Below are 19,155 nucleotides of genomic sequence, written 5' to 3'. Positions count from 1 at the left end.
GGTCACCCAAGGAAACAGCATCTGCCAATCCCACTCTTAAGAAGCTACCTAGATTAAGAAGCTACCTAGAAGGCACAGACATCACAGTAAGGAAGAAGCACAAACAGCATTTGATGTGCAGGCATCAGCTTGCTAAAAGGGTCACCAAACAGTGGAAAGGAAGTATGTTAGTGCAGGGAAAAAAAAGAGAGTCAGAAACAGGAGTAAACAAGGAGGTTTGTTCTTGTTAAGTTTATTGGCATCATGTTTGTCTCTTTACAGAAGAGCTCAGCCTACGTACTAGAATGTAGACCTCTGGAAAACAGGTAGAAGGGCTCCATTTAAGCAAGCTACAAACGCAAGAACAAATACCAGGAAGAAAGGAAGAGAGGAAAGGGACTAGATTGCCAAGTTTTTCCATACCAAAAAATCCAGATTAGCAGTCAGTAAGAAGAAAGGGAAGGTTCGTAGTCCAGGTAATTCATTGAGAAACAGCTACCACAACCCAGGTGGGAGAGGAGCTCCTTCCACAGTACAGAGCCACTGGAACACCTCAGCTCTGGCTCCTTCTCATATTCGCTCCAGGATGTTAGGAGTTAAGCAGTAGGGGAGGTGAACAAATGAGGTCATTTCATAGCTGTATTTAATTTCAAATCCAATAATCCAGTGTGCATATCAATGCTGTTATGCAAATCTGAGAATTTAGATACAAGGAAGCCAGACAGATTTTCCAGAAGATGAAGCCCCTTGGCCTCAAAACAAGAAGGCTTATGTAGTTCATCTCTACTGTACAGAATACTGCCTCTATCTGGACTCTGTGTTGCTAGCACACCACAGTTCACAAGTGTCCTCCTCACTTTCTACACAATCTGTGTTTCAGTACTTGAACATGTAATTCAGGAATTTTACACTAATTTATACATTTTTAATTGGTTGCATATATTAACATGTACTATAAGATTTTTCCTAAAGAAGCATTACATAATACATGGATACTGTAAAAAGATCTGATTAGTTAAAAGTAACAAGCATTAACAGAGATACATACAAAACTCAACCTAGTTGGACTGAGTGCTGAGCTTGCAATGAACTATAGGTAATCAGCCTTTCCAGTTGCAGCCTTCACAGGGGAAAACACAAGACAGTTAAAAATGTATGTAACTTGTTACACAGATTACCTGTAAACAGTTTCTCTCCGTTGGACACCTGGAATCAGATTCAGTTCCAAACATACATAAGAGTTTCCATTTTAAACTAAGAGAAAGGTCTGTTACCATGAAGTGTGATGTGGATGGTGCAGGGATGTGAGCTCTGAAGTGCTGGACTCTCAGATGCTCGTGGGAGATGGGTGGATTTTGGCAGCTGGAGATGGAATTTTTTTTTAATTTTGTTTTTAAACACAGAAGAGGGGCTGTGTGTTTGAAGGCCTAAGTGTGATATTTGTTTGTGAAGGACTGTGCTCAACCCCTCCCTCTTCCCTCAGCAGCTGCAGCTCTCCGCAGAAGCCTTCACTCGGTCATTCTTGTCTAGTTTGATGGGTTCGGGGAATTCATTGTAAAGCTCCACTTCGGTTTCCTAGCAGGAAGGAAGGGAAGAAAGGGAAGAGTTAGTGCCACAGCTCTACAGACAGCCCCTGGCATGCACGGGGCCATTCTCAGCTGGGGAAAGCTTTGGGAGAGCCCAACCCTCCCCAGCTGCCCGCACTGGCTGAACTCGAGGCAGAGCCAGCACCAGCAGAGGGCACCCACCAGCCCCCTTCCTACCTGTTTAAGTGCATTTCGTGCAATCGTCTGGAAAGCTTGTTCCACATTAATGGCCTCCTTGGCACTGGTTTCAAAGTAGGGGATGTTGTTTTTACTGTAGCACCAGGCTTGCGCCCGTTTTGTGGTGACCTGGGTGGACAAAGAGCAGTATCACCACCTTCAGCCTGACAGAGAGGGGGCTTTGTTTCCAGGTCAAGGCCAGGGATCCCCCCCCAGGCACCCAACCTGAGCTAGGACAAGGGTTCTGGTCTCACTAGAGCTATAGCCTTGATGCAGAGCTGTTCCACACACCCAACAGCCCCAGTTCTAAAAGCAGAACAAGGGCTGAGCAGCTTTGCAGCTTTTTCACAGGCTTGAGCCTGTCATAGGCAGGCTCAGCTCCCACTGGAGCACAGGAGACAGCTGCCTGCCACCAGGTATGCCGAGCCCCATGGCAAGGAGAAAGATGAGACCACAGGGCACAGACTGCTCAGGCATCCACAGCACAGGGACTTGCTCCCACGGTGGTTACTCAGCAATACCAGAGGAGAATCAGATCTTCTCCTTGTATCTGCCCAGGGAACTGCTGCAGGCTCTCTACTGCTGGGCAGGAGCATGTTATGCACAGGGGGTCGAATCCCTCCAGGTAGACAGGAACAACCTGGAGAAACTCTTCCCCAGTGCCATGCAGCAGCAGAGCCACACATGCACCCTCCGCTCAGGTAACTCTCACATGTTCCTACAAGGTCTCCCACTCCAGCAATTTCTTAAGAGGAAGCTACCAAGTCACAGTACTCACTTGTCTGTTTTCTAGGTCAATCTTGTTTCCCAGCACAACAAAAGGAAAGTTCTCAGGATCCCTTGGACTGGCCTGAATGAGGAATTCATCCCTCCAGCTGTCTAGGGTTTTGAACGTGTTAGGGGCCGTGACATCGAACACCAGCACACAGCAGTCTGCTCCCCTGTAGAAGGCAACTCCCAGAGACTGAAACCGTTCTTGTCCTGCTGTATCCCATATCTGCAGCAAAAGACAGGGTAGGTAAGCCAGCTCTGCTCCAAGACACTCAGACCACAACGAGGGCATTCATTTCAGGACTCCCTACTAGGCATCTAGAGCCCCTACCTCTCCAAAGAAAAGGAGCACCTAAAGGTTTGGGATCTTGTGTAGGAATTATACCCTTCTAAGAGTAGAGATAACTAACGGAATTGCATGCCCAGCCTGATCAGTGGATCATTGTTTGGACAAACAGGACCTAGGGACTGGGGCAGACAGGGATCTGCCTGCAGCACTGGGGTACCCGCACAGCCCAAAAGTCTCCTCTGCTGGCTACAACAGGGCTTTTGCTGCCCTGCTGTCAGCCTCACCATGGAGAGATGAAAGCGTCAGACACTAGACATACACAGGCTGGCAGGTTAACACCATACCCACAGGAATCAGGGTGGCATGAGTATGGCCTAGAGAGTCCTTTCCCAGCCCTTCCCAGTTGCTGAACACCAGGGAAGCGCACCTTTCTACCAAGGGAAAGTACACTGAGAGGAACAAATGCTAGTTTTTAAACTGGGCATTGGCAAACCCTTAGCTGAGCACAGAGTAGCTGATCTTTGACTTCCCTTGTTGAGCCCCTGTACAGATGTGTAGAGAAGCCCAGCAGCAGCTATGGCCGGGAGCAGTTCAGTGCAAGCAGGATTCACACCCAGTACACTGCCCCCTGCGCTGCCCCGGGCTACATCGGAGCAAATGCTTCCACACAAGCGTGGTCTAGACACCCCTCACAGCAGGAGTCGCTCCTTACCTGCATTGTCACTAGCCTGTCATCCACCATGACTTCTTTTGTCAGGAAGTCTGCACCTATCGTAGCCTTGTACTGGTTACTGAATTTCTTGTTCACATACTGGTTCATGAGCGATGTCTTTCCCACCCTGTACAGAAAGACAAAAAGACTAGGTAGGCTGCTTCTACAACAGAGCTCGCATTAATCACTCCGAACAAAACATCCCTCTGCCCTTTACCTTCCATCACAGACTCCTGGCCAGAAGGGGGAGTCAGGGGAAACACACCCACCTCCGCAAGGAGGGGCTTTCACAGCAACAGATGCTGGAGCCACATAAGGATATGAAGAATTAAGGTCTTGAGAAACCCTGCTTCCCCATCAGCAATCTGATCACTGGTAAACAGCATGCATCATATCATGAGGGCAACCTTGGAAGATGAGGTGCCCTACCAAATGATGAAACCCACCAAAAATAAGCATTGGCCTCTGCAGAAGAAGGAGCTGAAGGAACAGGGCAGTCTCAGCATGGTAACAGCTGACACACACATCTGCAGGGGCCAAGAGCTGGAGATCCTCCTGAGAACCAGCTTAGAGGGTTCACTTGCACTCTGTGGCTGAGCAGCACTCCCTGATCAACAGCTTGCTGGGCACAGAGGCATAAATAAGCCTGATGTCAGGGGAGCAGGTTGGTTACAGCCTGCACAGCAAACCCATCACCTGTACCAGAGGAACAGCCTCCTTGCTCAAGGGAACAGGACAACAAAGCCTTACTCCAAGGGGCTGGCTCTACCCAGATCAGACAGAAGCTAGGCAGGTGGCTCAGTATAAGCTTCATCTCTGACAGAGGTAAAATTTTAAGAAGTAACCCAAAATTGCTTATTAGTTTTGGTTTTTTTTTCCCTCCTAATAAAATTAAATGCTTATTTTAACACCATCCTGATTCTCCTTGTACCTTCCTACCGTACATCCAGACTCCCACTGCTCAGAGCGCTGCTCCAGCAGGATGCAGATTGGTGGCTTAAAGGCTCCCCCACTTACCCGGAGTCTCCAAGGATGATGACTTTCAGTAACACTTTCTTCCTAGAAGTCATCTTTTAAACTAGAAAGGAAGAGGAACAATCCCATCAGACTCCATTGGCACGTCATCCCTCAAGGCAGCAAGCAGTAAGCTCGGAGGCTGGGCAGCCAGACTCCCAGCAAGGAACCAGCAGCTGGCAGAGCCCTGCACTCGTGAAGCTAGACTTTTTGATCCAAGGCTTCACTTGAGCAGTAACCAAGTGTTTGCCCACTTCATTGGCAAGGCCACATCAGGCCAGCAATAGCAACTTAACAACAACCAGTAAATGAGCCACATACTTGTCCTTCACAGTACCAAGTTCATTTCAGACCCCATTCCCAGGCTGTTCTCTGGGTACACTGGCTGAGGCCACCTGCCTTAGGCCTGCTGGAGGCAGGGCAGTAAGCTCACAAAACAAGCTAATTCTTACACGTGCTATTATGAGACATCAGAGATGTCAGATGTGTACCGCATTCAAGCTTTATTTGCGCTGCTCAGTAGTCTCCTAGTAGGAAAAAAATAGGGTTCCTCCGACTTTTGGGTTCAGCTTGGAAAAGCAGCAGCTGTGCTCGGTGAGGGCAGAGTCCCCAGAACACGCTGCAGGTGAGGCGGTCACAGCACAACCTACAGGCCAGCCAAAAGGCTGAAGCACGAGGCACACAGCTACCAGACCACGGGGCTTTTCACAGAGCATACGAAGCTAACTGCTGCCAGCCCACCTCCAGCAGAAGGATGAGTAAAACCAGCAACAAACCTCTAACATGCACCCTGCTGCTCTGTTACAGCATGAGCCGCATCCTGCCATTACTCCAGTCCACTTCATGGCAAGTGGCTCTGAACTTGCCACTAATGGTCCATCCAATTAGCAGGATGGGGAGTTGAGCTCCAGAGACTCACTGTTACTTGTCCCCAGGCCTCCCTCGGATCTGTGAAGCTACAGCAGGCCCCAAAACACTTCTGGATGCTTTAGTATAGCAAGAACAAGAATGAAGCCTCGCTATCAGGAGCTGAGCGTGACTGCAGTCCAGCATGCCCTTCTACCATGAGGCCCTTCTCCCCACCTACAGGAAGGGATAGGACAAGGCATTCTCTCTTAGTTGCTCAGGCTTGATCAGATCCCAGATCCCAGTCTGGTTCTCCTTGGCTTTCCCTAGGGAGCTCTGCAGGCTCTCTACAAAGAGAGGAGCCAGAAGATGATTATAGCTGTGCTACTTTGAATTCAAAGACCTTTGACACAGGCTTCGTGTTCCAATCCCTTAAATAGGGACTTGGCTACCCTAAAACTCTCATCCTGCCACACCAACTCACATTCATTCTACTACACAACTCCTACTCTTCGGGAGCTATTCCTGACTTTCACAGCTAAGGAGGCCTCTGCTTTGACAACAGCACGGATAGAAGCGTCTTCTGAGCAGCTTGGTCCTATGCACTTCCTGGGACAGGCAAGAGCCTAGGCTGTGAGAGAACTGCAGCCTGCTCCATCCCACTGATGGGGGAAACAACATGCTCCAAGCTGTAGAAGCTTCCTATTAGGAAAGGATCTGGCTGCACAAAGCCTCAACCATCAAGCTTTGAGTGGTAGAGGCGCACACCTTACCTCAGACCTCCCCATCAGGGAAGGCTGCAGGAGGCCTCCTGCTGCTGTTACGGGCAGCTCCGCCCTGTTGGACTGCGCCCACCTCAAGCACCACTGACATGCCTGGGTGTGAAACTGTTCGGGAGGTAACAGCCAAAGGCTGTCGAGTGACAGCAATGGCAGGCCATCCAGACTGTCTCTAGGTGGTGGTTAATAGATGCCAGAGCGCCTGCATGGGCCAACTACTCCAAGCACTAACACCTCTCCAAGGCTGTCTACGCTGTGCAGGACTGCATTGCTCAAGGGCCCAGCTACCTCAGCCACAAAATAGCCAGCTGAAGGTTGCCAGACATGCCCAGCGTCTAGTCCAGCTCCTGCTCTTGCCCAGAGCCCCCCTCCAGCTCATCCCACTGATAGCAGTGGGGAGAGCAGCCCATGTAAACTCCTCCAAGCAGACAGCACCTCCTGTGTTTTCAGAGCCTGTAGCACAAGCAACACTTGTGCTAGCCAAGCCAGAGACTCCTGCAGCACAGTTGGCCCAGATGGAGTAAGAAAAGCAAGCAGAGCTCTGAAACCACTTCAAGATACTACGCACAGTGAGCCGTCATGGAAAACATCTGCACAGGTCCAAGCCCAGGGTGAGAGTCACCTGTTTCCCTCGAGACAGAGGGTAAACAACTCACCCCGAGGTGACTGCGCCAGAACCCAGCACGTACTGCTTCTATTTTTCCTCCGAGTGTTTTCAGCATTGCTTGCCATCAGCTGCTGCAGCTCCCTGCCTGCTGGCATTCAAAGCAGCTTTAGACAAGCTGGCATCCGTTCCCATGCTCGGGGAAGGATTTGCAGGGCCCCGAATTGCAACACTCGGTCACAGGGGAGCCTCAGTGCCCAGATCCAACGTGGCACGAAGTTCCACTACGAGGCGAGGGGAAGCTGCTCCGTTGAGTCTCATTGCCTGGGAAGCAGCTCAGCTGAGGAAGGAAGCTGAATCAGACCTGACACCGCCTGCTTGTCATAGTTTGCCGGCCACCCCATCGGTGTGAAGGGCCATTACTGCCTGACAAACACCTCAGGTGAGGCTCGCAGCTTCCACCCCAGGTGATGCAACGGATGTGAGCCACAGCACCGCCGGGCTGCTCAGCTCAGTGCCTGCTTTGGGCCATGAGACAGCACGAGGAGCTCGGCTCTGCTGCAGACCCGCAGTACCCAATCTCCCCACCCCATCCTACTAAGCCTGCCCAACGCTTTTCAAGCCTAGTCAGCTAAAGGACCAAACCCCTTTATTAATCTTCTCATCACAGGTAGAAGCAGACCCACCACCGAGTTGCTTCTTGCCGCTACAAGAGGAAACCGCATCTCCTGGAGCCTTCCTACAGAAGAAAACCCTTCTACTTTAAGTAGTGTCAAGTTGCTCTCTACGGCACTGCTTTTGCTGTTTCCCTGATCCTTATCACAGCCTGCATGGCTGAGCAGGTCTCCAACACCAGCCCCAGCCTTAGAGCAGCTATTTGTGCTAAACAGAGCTTTGACTCATCCCAGCAAGATCTGAGATCCAGATGGATTGAAGAAACCCCATTATTTTACCTGGGGTTTCTGATGAAGCAAGCCAAAAGGTCAAACTACTGCAAGGACAGGACACCATACATCCTCCAGTGTTGTTTCCAGGCACAGTGCTTCTAAAAGAGGCTGGGGAGCTGGAATCAGAAGACACAGGACCTTCAGCCCACCCCCCTAGTAAGAAAAGCCTTACCACAGCCTCCTGTAACACCACGCAAAGGATTTGGGGTCTTCAGCCCACACTAAGCCAGCAGCAAACACAACATCCTCCAGCCAGAGGACGCCTCCACACACTGCAGCTCAGGGAAGCCCAGAGCTACCTCAGCTGATCGCGGTTACAGTGCCATCGCTGTGTCAGTACAGCAGGGCACACAACCGACCCCGGGCCAGGCTCAGCATTCAAGGATTTGCTTGCCTGGAGTCAGAGGCAATTTGGGATTGCTCACGCAGGAACACAGGCTGCTTTTCACATGGCACAGCATTGAGTAGTCAGGCTCATTACTGCCTTGTGTCCCAGAAACAGAGCCCACATTCCTGCTCTAAGCTACGTAGATCTCATTTCTGATGAGCACTGCTAGTGCAAGACGAAGGGAGACTCAGCATAACAGCTTCGGAAAACAGACGAGGCAGGTTTGAATACCTGAAGCTGTGAGCTCACATGAGGAGTTTCTCCAGACACACCTGCCAGAAACACTGAGTTACTGAGTCAGCCTGAGATGTGGGCTGTGCAGGGCTCCCCCTGCTCCTGCACAGAGCAAGCTCAGCATAAGCATCACCAGTTTTGATCTCAGCCAACTCAGTGGTGTCCAAGTCCCAGGCTATTTTGCACTATATGTGCAGCTTGCCTTGCTTTATGGTATGATTATTCTAGAGCAGCATCCTGCAAGAGTCACGTAAGCCCTTAAGATGGCAGTGTGCGAGCTCACACGGGGCTCCCATCCAGTCCCAGGAGCATTTCTGAACAAACACTTCCTCTTCAGAGAAATCTTGAAGAAAAACCTGCTTGCTAAGATTTGATCCGAGACACCAGTTTTGTTTTACACCAAGCAGTCTCCTGGAGGGAAGTCACCTGCATGACTGCCCCCAGCAGCCTCCAGCACACCCATCCAGCCCTGCGCAGGAGCTGTCAGAAGCCTCCTGGCAGAGACCAGTCAGCATCGTTCTTCCTCCTGGCCTTACTGGTGCCAAAGGAATGACACAGCTGCCTCTAGCACAGCAGACAAGTCCTCCTGCTCAGTGTTCAATGCCTGCCCCTCTAAAAAAGCAAGCCATTGGCAGCGTGGTGACCCTCAGGAGACGAAGCCTGGTATAGCACACACTCCCAGTAATGTTATTACCTGGCCTGCTGGAGCAGCACGGAGAATCCCTCACATCCGACCTGCACGTTACTGGCTTAGCTGAGCTGGGGGGAGAATCCAGAACTGTCCGATGAAGCTCTGCAGCACCAACTGTTCAGATGCAAGAGCAAAGGAAGTCCGTGCCAAACCTAATTAGACTTCCCTCATTGCTTCAAAGGCCACAACAGTTGTCCTTTCTTCTGCTCTATCAAGGCAGCTGGTTTAACTCAAAGCAGAGATGGATGGTTAAGGACTCCTTAGAGGCATTCACATGTGTCAAGTGACAGTGCAGGCACCTCAGTATCAATTAGCTTGGTACAGGCAAAGAACTGCAGGAACTTGCACTGGTGGCCCACCAGATCTCAGGTTTTACCTGACAGGATGTTCCTATCCCAGGCCTGCTTCTGCTGAAGGTGCTCAGGAGCAGTGGGGGCACAGAAGTAGCCAGCCTTGGGCAGGGGAGGACACTCACCTCCATGGAAGGAAGACAACAGCTCCCTGCACGCTGGCTTTAAAGCTGCTGCTAAGCTGCTGGAGCAGGCCGTACCATTGCAGCTTTGCTGTTAAACAGTTCGAATCACAACCTTAGCTAAAGCAAAGCAACCCCAAGCAGAAGCTAGAAGAACGGGGACATTTGATCAGAAGTTCGCTGCTCCTTCCACTAGAAACCAGCAGAGCCAAAGCAAGGCTGTTGGACCGCACTGCTCTCCTTGTGCCCTCTGCCAGGGGCACTTAACACTACACAGACAAGGGGCAAAGCAGTAGGTGAACGTTGAGCAGGCCTAAACTCATAGCACTGAGAAATACAGAGTTCCACTCTTTCCCTTCTCCAGGGCACCACAGGGCCTTCCGCAAAAGGCCACACCATAAAAAAGTCAATCTGGACAAGGCGGTACCCCATGAAGGTATGGACACCACCACGGGCTCACCACACTGACCAGACCGTGCAGAGGAAGAGCCATCCCTGAGTACCGAAAAAGCCTTCTTAAAAAAAGCTTAGTCCTGGGGTGCAGGATAAGCATCCTGAAAAACAGCTCCACACATTTCCGACACAGCAGCACTACCTCTGCTCACTCTCTTCTCGCATGGGGGAGGCTGCGAAGCATTAAGTCTCTGTACTACACTAAGGAGTTATTTTTATTCCCCCTCCCAATGGTTCTGCATTTCTTCAAGGAGGCTGAAGCTAGAAAAATGATTCAGGACCAGCTCAGCTTGAACCAGTTTCTTCCCAGAAGCGGGAAGTTCCCGGGATGTTCGGCACCTCAGGAGGCCATGCCTGCTCAGACCTCCATCCCCTCACGTGAGATGCTCCCTGGGTGTTTATCCTGCTCGTACAGGACTGACCACACCAGCCTGGCACAGATGGGCTGCCCCATGCTCACACTGAGCCCTGCTGGGACTTACCATGAGCAGGCGTTAAGTTTGTTCCCGTTCAGCCCCACCGAAAGCCCAAGGCCTCATGGCAAGGTGAGGCAGGCAGCCCGGGGCTGCCAGCAGAGGCCAGGGTCAGTTGGCTTGTAGAGAGCTTAAGTGGCCCAGACACCCTTGGCCTTGAGGGTCTCCGCTCACGCTGGGGCCTCAGGCAGGAGCTGAACAAGTTGTGTCAATACGGTTTAACAGCAGCTTGGTTCTACCCACTTGGTCACGCAGGTATTGCGCAGTGTCCGCTAACGCGGAGCTGCGGGTGACAGCAGGAGCGGTTCCACACGCTGACCTCCCCCGGCGTCAGGCAGGCAGCCTCCAGCATCTCACCAGAGCAACAGGAGAGCCATAAGCAGGGGCTGGCACTTGTATATGGCCATGGCTTAAGAGATGCCAAGCTGTCTTCAAGGAAGGAGCTAGAAACAAGTCCCTCAGTCCCGTGGCAGCTGCCAAGCTGGTGTTTTCCTCACAAAGGGGAGCTCTGTAAGTATAAGCAGCACCGGCAGCCTCACACTGAGGACCGATGCAGAAGCACAGGAGGTTTTACCAGCAAGCTGAGGCTGCGCAGGCAGGCCACTACCCTGCTCTGCCCCCATGACGGGTCTACCAAGAGCTCGGCTTCCGCAGCTGGCTGAGAGAACCCATCGAGGAAAGCCCCACATTTAGTGGGGACACATGCTGGCTTTGTGCCCAAGCAGCAGTCAGGAACACCTCGCCGTTCAGGCGGACGGCTCACAAGAACTTCTTTAAACAGGCTGCCCTTTAGAAGACAAGCTCCTATGGAACAAGACCAGTGGGCTACCACAGCCTGTGCAGCCGGCAGTGCTTGCAGGCCCCACCAACCCACCACAAAGCAGCCAAAGCGAAGCCCACAGCAAAAGCAGCTGGCGAGATATTGCTGTGACAGCTTCCCAGAAGGGTACGCTCCACTTGCTGCTGTATCAGTAGCATCTCAGAGCTGCTTCCCACCTCCTTCCTCCCCACACGTTTGTGTTGCTGTTCTAACCAACATATTCGCTCCTGCTGGTGCCTGGCCAAGAGCTCAAGCACAGCTCCTCATTCCCTGCTCAGGAGAAGCAGCTAGGCTGCCTGCTGCACTTTCATCAGGAGCAGGCTCCTGTCCACTTGGTGCCTCTCCCAGCCAGTCCTGGGAGACAGGAGTCACCTCTTTAAGGAGCTGGGAGCCTCAGCTCCAATTTATTTGTTGATACCTTGTTTAAAACATCACATGGCAAGCTGTCAGGTGTGAGCACACTGCAGTGTTTCCTACCCCTGAGAATCAGAAGCTTCACCTTTGTGAAGGAAGCCCACAGCTCCACAAGCTGCCTAGCACACTGACATGGCTGGGATCAAAACAATATTAAAACACGTTTCGGGAACCCACAGGAACTAGCTTTTTAGACTACAGATGCAGTAAATTCCCCTCATTTTGAGGGTGGAGCTGCAGTCTCCAGCACAGCTGCTCTAGGACCAAGCTGAAGAACCAGCCAGCCCCAGCTCCCTTCACTGGCTGTGTCAGGGGGAGCACCACACTGGGGCAAGAAGGCAACTGGCCTGGCCTGTGAGCTAGCTGCTCGGTGGGTACGATGCCTGTGCACACTCTGCAGCCTGATCCTAAATAACAGGCTACGACAGCTCCGTGCTGAAGACAGAATGGTGGTGACACAGCTTGGGGAAAACCATAGGAAACCTAGCTAGAACACAAGAGCAGCTTTTTGCTCCTTTCACTGGCTATAAGGTTTAAGCTCACTTACACGCAGACATACCCTCACCGCCCAGCTCTAGAGGCTGCAGGCCTCCCCCCAGCCATGCGCACGGGCTCCAAGAGCTCCTCAGAAGAGCACACATCAGCTGCCGGCTCGGCCGGAGGGTCAGGATGACACAGGGAGGGCAGACGCCAAGCTGCTTGCACTGGTAGTAGTGATGCCTGCAGAGGAAGCACGGGGCTTGCACGAGAAGGGGTCAGCCCTCCCTGCCGGGGTCCCAGCTCAGGCACAGCTCCGCTAGGGCAGAGCGCAGCATTCCTGGGAGGCACCGATGCACATGATTAGTCACGCTCAAAGCCCGAGCTCTCAAAGCCAAGTTCTCCGGTCCAAGCCTCACTGATTCACGGCCCTGCTACACCTCCCGGCACTTCCCAGATGGGAGCTGTTCCGTGCCTGCGCAGCGTCTGGGTGCGAGATATGGAACCGAAGAAGTTTGTTGCTCCAGAGCTGTCACTGCCCTAGAAAAGGCCAGACAAGGCAGGACAAGCCCCCACCTCCACAACCCAGGAGTGAAGCACAGAAACTGAGCTCTGATGGTTTAGGCATCTCCTCTCACGAAGGTACCACGTTGATCTGATTACATGGTTAGAAAGTGGGAGCTAAACAAGCACAATTTGCTTACAGAACCAAGGCAGATGTCTCCCCACGTTCAGTCAGACCTCCCGTGTGGTTAGGAGTGGCAGCAAAGGTCTGACAGCTACAGGAAGACTTTGCCGAGGCTGCTGCTCAGCCTGAGCCATCAGCAGCACACGCAGGCTCCTGCAGGTGAGGGATGCCCTGAGCCCGAGGAAGGGAGCACGCAGCATTCCCGGCGATGAAGGCAGCCTTCCCAGGTGGATCATGCTGCTCCTCAGCAGCCTGAGGATGATCTCCATCACCTCCACAGCAAGCAGCAGGTACTTTGAGACTATGGCTGTGCGCAGGGCAGGACTGCACGCAGGCCTCTTGGGAGCCAACAGCACAGCACCAGGTCCAGGACACCCGGGCAGAGAACAGGGGCTGCAGGAGGAGCAGTCCCCGGGCTGAGTGAAGACAGCCCTGGGAAAAAGCTGCAGCCAACAGCTTCACCGAGAACTGATGTCTCCAGGCATGAAGACGTAGCCCACCTCACCTGGAGCTCCTCCAGAAGGTGAAGGTGCCTCGTGCTGCAGGCATCTTTCTCCCAGGAGCAGGGAGAGACACGTAGAGCCCTAACAGGCTGAAAGCAGGCACCCGGAGATCTTCAGCTGCCCTCCTTCTGCAGGCTCGAGGTATGCTGCCACCCAGGGATCTTGCTGTGCCCCTTCCTTCCAGGGGGAGGCAGCCCCCCCGTGAGCCCTCCAGGATTTCAGGTAGTTCCCAGTCAACACTGCTCCTCCGCAGGGCCCGGGCTGGTACAAGAGCAGGCATGCTTGCTTTAACTCCCCTCCCCCTTTATCAGAGCAAGCTCAACTTCCCCTATTCTGCCCTGGGGGAGACAATCTCAGGATGTGGGAGGAGAGTTGAGCACATTTGCTGGCTGCCGGGAGACACCAGGCAGCAAGCCATGTGTCTTGACTAAGGGCCTTGCCCACGCAGAGCAGTTCAGCTCTACCAGCACAGGTCCACGTTGCCATGCCTCTACCAGAGCAGGCTCCTCGGCGGAGCCCTGCCAAAGCGAGCGAGGCACATCTTATACAACCGAGCCACGGCACCCATGCAGCCCGGTCCGTACGGCCACGGCTGCCAGGCTGCTGGCACGCGGCCACCTAGCCAGGAGAGCCAAACGGGTTCCAGCAGCCCCTACACACACAGGGACAGCCCAGCACCGTTCCCACACCAGGGAGACGCACGCTGCTGGGTTTGAAGCTTCCCATCAGAAGGGAAGCCTGAGCAAGTCAAAACTGCGGGCTGGCCAGGCCCACGAGGAGCAGTGAAGTTGTTAGGTCTTCTCCAGCCAACAATATTTTTCAAGCGCTCGGATTAACTTGTAGTTTTGTCTCCAGCTCGCTGAGATTTTACGCATTCCTGTCGTGCTTTCAGTTTTAGGAACACAAATAGGAGGTGTTAGATAACCTTTGCAACAAAGGCACAGCTCTGAGACCTTGCCGGTGGTAAACAAGCCTCATTTATCTACTCCTCCTGGTAGTTTTCCCCAGTTCCTAGAAACTGGGCAGGAAACAAGTGACTGAGGGGAGGCTTCATAGGTTCAGGCCTTCGAGTGCCAAACAAGGGCCTCAGAAGGGCTGCTGGACCCCACACAAATATTGACCCTCCTTCAGCACCAGGAGCCCAGTAGGAGAGAGGGAAAAAGCTGACAGGAGACCCAAACCCAGCCAGGCAGATGCGGAGAAACACAGAGCCTTACTCCTGAGCAGCTGCTGCAGGTCTGCGTTCTCAGGACCGAGCCTGCTCCTGGAGGTGCCTTCCTCCAGACACCGCAATCTAAGAACTGCACCTGGAGCGGCGCGCACAGCCCCGATCCTGCACATGCCCCGCACCTCTTGCTGTGCTAACAGGGTTGGCAGAGCAGGAAGGACGAGTATTTCAGTCCCAGTCGGCGAGGGCAGCAGGCAGCTCACCGCGACAGCTGAGTCAGGGCCTAACAAGGAATTTCTGCTGCGGAGCCTCAGTTTCAGGCTCGTGCTTCACACACACTAGCACCTCTTGCACAGCTCCTGCAACAACAGTTTGCCAGATCACTTCTTTATCCTCCACAGAGGACTGGAAAAGCCTCACTGAAGGGACCTGCAGGGTGTGATTCGGAGTGCAGCGCTGGTAAACTGCATCCCCTCGCAAGGGGGAAGATGAGAGCTGGAGATACCTCGCTTCGTTGCAGCTGTCTCGCTGCTGATGCTTGAGACAATGTTATCACCGTGCCAGATCGTAGTTCAGACACCATTATCAGTGTCTGGAGCCAAGAGGAGGAGATACTTGCAGAGCCAAGTGACTCAGTCCACTTGAAGGAGGCGAGCACGAAGCAGGTTACCGCTCAAGATGCTGCTGCCCAGCACAGACCAAGGGTTCTGTGCAGACTCACTGCTGGGCAGAGCCAGCCGTCAAGCCCCAGGCACTGCAGAAAAGATTTTCCGCAGAAGAGATCTACTCCATTTCTTCAGGAATTTCTGCTTGAAACTCAAGCAGGTGCAGTTAGATATAATAAGCCACCTGAAGCTGACATTTTAAGTAGTTACAGATGGGCAGGAGAGCAAAGCACTCACTGCATCGAGTGCCTTTAAGCTGCACAAACAGGACTCCGCCGCAAGTTTACACTTCAATCCATCTCAAACAGCACGCCCCTCCCGAAGTCACACCGCCTCCGAGAACGGCCACGGCCTCAAGAACAGGTTTCCTAGTGCAGGAAGCCAGGGCTCCGCGAGCTCAGCTGCAAGCCAACACACTCCTGCGGCCCTGACCGGCTCCTTTCCCCGTCACCAACCATGAGTTAGCAGCAGCGGTGTTGACACAGCTTCCCTCACGCACAGAGCGCTGGCTGCTGGCACCCAGGAGGAGGAGCGGTCTCGCAGAGCGGCGCTGGCAGCAGCAATGACATCAGCGCAGCGCAGGACGCAGCGGCACGCTGAGGGCCAGAGCAACAAGCACGCCGCGAGCCAGCGAGCAGCCATGTGATACGGGGGTATCCCTGCACCGCCTGCTATTTCTGAGCAGCGCAAGTGGAGTCGCTGACCTTGGGAGCCCGACTGGAAGTTTTAGTTGAATCGTATTCGAAAGGAAGTAAGCCCTTCAGTAAAGCACAGCCGGAACGCTGGCTGCTGTCACCCAGCCTGTTCCCCGGGCCCGATCCAGTTCGCAGTGCGCAGCCCGTGTTTGCGATGCACTGCCCACGTTTGGGTCGCTACCGAGGAACATGAGCCTGTTACCCTCAGCCCCGTGTCACAACTCAGCCGTCTGAAGGCAGGCTGTTACACAGCAGCTCCAGGAGACCGCTTCAGAAGGCTGCAGGGGGAAGCCAACTGAACTCCAACTCAAGCAATTAAACCGCAATTATCAGAACAATGCCGCGTGAGGAAATATTTCAGTATCAGGGATGCTGGATTGCTGTCAGACACGCAGCGCACAAGGCACAGGCACGCTAGCGCCCAGCCAGATTCAGCACAGAAATTCCTTCTCGCCCGGACCCCTTTACACCGAGGCAAGAAGCCCCAAGCCCCCTGCAGCTCTGCAGGGGATCTCAGCACCAGCAGGCCCTAGCAGCAAGGGCTGCAGAGCAGTTCAGGTCACAGCCGAGAAGCCCACAAGACGTTAGGGAACATCAGTACGCAAGGTGAGAGTCCTGTGCCTGTCAAGTGATCAGTTCAGCTACTGAAAACACCGGTTATTGTAACAGGCTGGACAGCAGCAAGTGTGTGATCCCAGACACCCAGCAGCCTGTTTAGAGGATGCAAACATCCCGGTGCCCTGTCCTACAGCCTTCGTTCCTAAGCCTGGGCTTGCCAGGCACCGATCTCAGGATGAAGCATTTAGAAGCGCATCCTAATCAAGCACAGGCAGTTTTGTTTACAGCCAAATGTTAAGTTCTGCATAAACTAGTCTCATTTTCACAGAGAAGTCAGACAAAATCCCATACATGTTAGAGACAAAGCTATAAATAGTTTTGCACAGATGGTTTGATACTAATTGTCATGTTTCCTCAAGGACAAGCTCTGCCTGAGATTTGTTCTGCCAGGTAACTCGCGTGACCTTCCGAGTCAGGAGTCTCAGAGCAGGAGCTCTAAGAAGATGCCTCAGAAATTCGACCTGATAACCCTCCTGTTCCCGGGCACTCATTTTGGGTAGCAAAGCAAGGAAAACATTATCTTCTGTAGGTGAACTCAGGAGAGAGCTTACAGCAGAGCTGGTATGGTTTTCACTTCCAGGTTACAGTGTGGATGTTTCCTTGACTATCTGGGCTGCTCGGAGTAGCCTCTGACCCACCAGATTTGGCAGAAGGGCAAGGATGCCTGCAGTGTAGGCACTGCAACAGTTATTTAGGCATTTAACTTGGCCCCTTTGCATTCTAAGGTACAAGTCTCACCCTATCTGTAGGGTATTTCAGGACACGGACCACTGCATGACACCACAGGCAAGAGTGAAGTCTAACATAGCAGCAGCATGAAATACAACCACTGTTTCAGGCTGTATCAGTTAAGAGCAAGAAACTGCTACTGGATGTTAAAAGTTTCCCCTATTAACGGGGAAAATTAGCCCCATCTTACAGCTCTTCTACCCCAGGAGTGTTAACCCAACGGCACACAGAAGGAAGGGCAGCCCTTAGAGCAGCAGTTCAGGGCTACTTTGACTCAGGCCAGGCATGGTGGGTCTGCTCACAGCTCACGGAGAGCAGGTCATGTGTTCAGTCAGCTGTTGGAAGTCACAAGGAGGGGGGAGAGACAAGTATACTTGTTCTTCCTGAATAAGTACGGCGATGAAGCCCTGATTATTAAACAAGAAATATTCAAATGACTCCACCCACTGCAACCTCAAATACAGCTGCTAAGAACAGAGTACGTTCACTCGGGCAGCCCAGCCCTGCTGGAAGCACGGCAAGGCTGCAGCCTCTCTCATATGCTCCTGGTAGCACCACAGCTCAACGCAGAACAGCCACAAGAGAGCCTTTAAACCATGGCCAGCCAGGCGCTGTTCCCAGCTGGCTAGGTACTACTGCCCCAAACAGGGAACTTCACCCCGGCCCAAGGCCCACGCCAGAAAGCTGAGTCCCAGGCCCAGGCCAGAGGTGGCAGGTGCTGGGAGCTTTAAAGCTTCAAATTAGCAGTTATCAAACAACGGATAGATTGCTTACAGTGGGGAGGACTTTGTTCTGTCATGTGTTTTCAGTTTACATATACAGAGCTGATACACATCCCAACAGCTCCGCTTATCAGCGGGTGTTTTTAGTTTTCTGGGAAACAGCACTGAGAATTCCAGCTCTGTCTCAAAGACTTTGGAGTCGCTGGGCAACGCATACTCATGTAGATGCTGAGGTTGCCTCTCTTACTGCAGATTAAGGGAGTATTTTTTAGCAGTTTTACTACTAGAAGAATTCCACTATTTACAGGAAAGAAAGCACAGTTACCTTAAACGCTACGATCAGGCACTTCCATATTTATTACCCTCCATGTGCCTGGAGATTAATAACATACCTATCACTGAATTCACCTTGTTACCCACCGGCAGCCAGAAGTGCTCCTGCCATCCCCTCTCAGACCTGACTCAGGCTTCACACATGCCGAGAGCCCCTTTCGCAATAACTGCCAGCCTTCCAGCCGCCGGCTTTGCCCCACTAACCGCTCCCAGGGCTGCCCGCTCACCCTACAAGCGGCCCCCAGCGCCCAACCCCCCCGGCAGCTCCGCACCCCCCGGCCCCCAGCACCCCCCTCCCGGAGCCCAGCACCCGCCGGCCCCCAGCACCCCCGGGCCTCTCCCCACACCCGGGACGCCTCCGACATCCCCCTAACAACGCACCCCCCCTCCCCACAAGGTTCCTCCCACCCCCCCCCGGAGCAGAGGCTCCCCCCGAAGCCTCCCCAAACGCGCCAGGCCCCGGCACCGCCGCCCCCGGGAGCCCGCCCCCGGGGCTCCCCCGGTTCCTTTGTTCCCGGGGAAGCGCCGGGCCCGGCTCCCAGCGACACCACCCGCCTGCCCCCCATCCTCCCTTCCCCCCCACAGGCCGGGCCCAGGCGGAGGCAGCACAAAGGCCGCGCCCCCCCCCGAAACAACCCCGGTGCCCCCCCCCCCCACAGCCACCGGGAGAGGCCCGCGAGGCTCCCCCCCCCGCCCTCCCCGGTGCCCCCGGGCGCCCCTCACCGCGGTGCGTGTGGTGCCCGAGCCGCCGCGGCGCCCGCCCTCAGCCTCGCTGCCCGCCCGCCGCTCGCCTCGCTCGGCTTTAATGGGCCCCTCCGCCTCCCCGCTTTCACTTCCGCCTCCCCCTCCGGTAACTTCCGGTCACGGGGCACGCCCGCCGCCCCTGACGTCAGCACGCCGCCCGGTGA

At 53.7% G+C, this 19,155-nt stretch overlaps 1 protein-coding gene across 1 annotated transcript; it reads right to left on the bottom strand.

Annotated features, from left to right (window-relative positions):
* Positions 1–605: 605 nt before the first annotated feature.
* RAB7A (RAB7A, member RAS oncogene family) lies at positions 606–19,122 on the bottom strand. Its single transcript, XM_067002884.1, has 6 exons — positions 18,971–19,122; positions 4,532–4,592; positions 3,515–3,641; positions 2,521–2,739; positions 1,743–1,871; positions 606–1,554 (listed from the first exon to the last, which is right to left on the bottom strand). Exons 2-6 carry the CDS (start codon positions 4,582–4,584, stop codon positions 1,459–1,461), a joined length of 624 nt encoding a protein of 207 aa, XP_066858985.1. The 5' UTR covers positions 4,585–4,592; positions 18,971–19,122; the 3' UTR covers positions 606–1,458.
* Positions 19,123–19,155: the final 33 nt, after the last annotated feature.

The sequence above is a fragment of the Anser cygnoides genome, chromosome 10, assembly GCF_040182565.1.
Source record: "Anser cygnoides isolate HZ-2024a breed goose chromosome 10, Taihu_goose_T2T_genome, whole genome shotgun sequence".
Lineage (NCBI taxonomy): Eukaryota > Metazoa > Chordata > Aves > Anseriformes > Anatidae > Anser > Anser cygnoides.
This window is presented reverse-complemented; position numbering and strand designations above follow the sequence as displayed.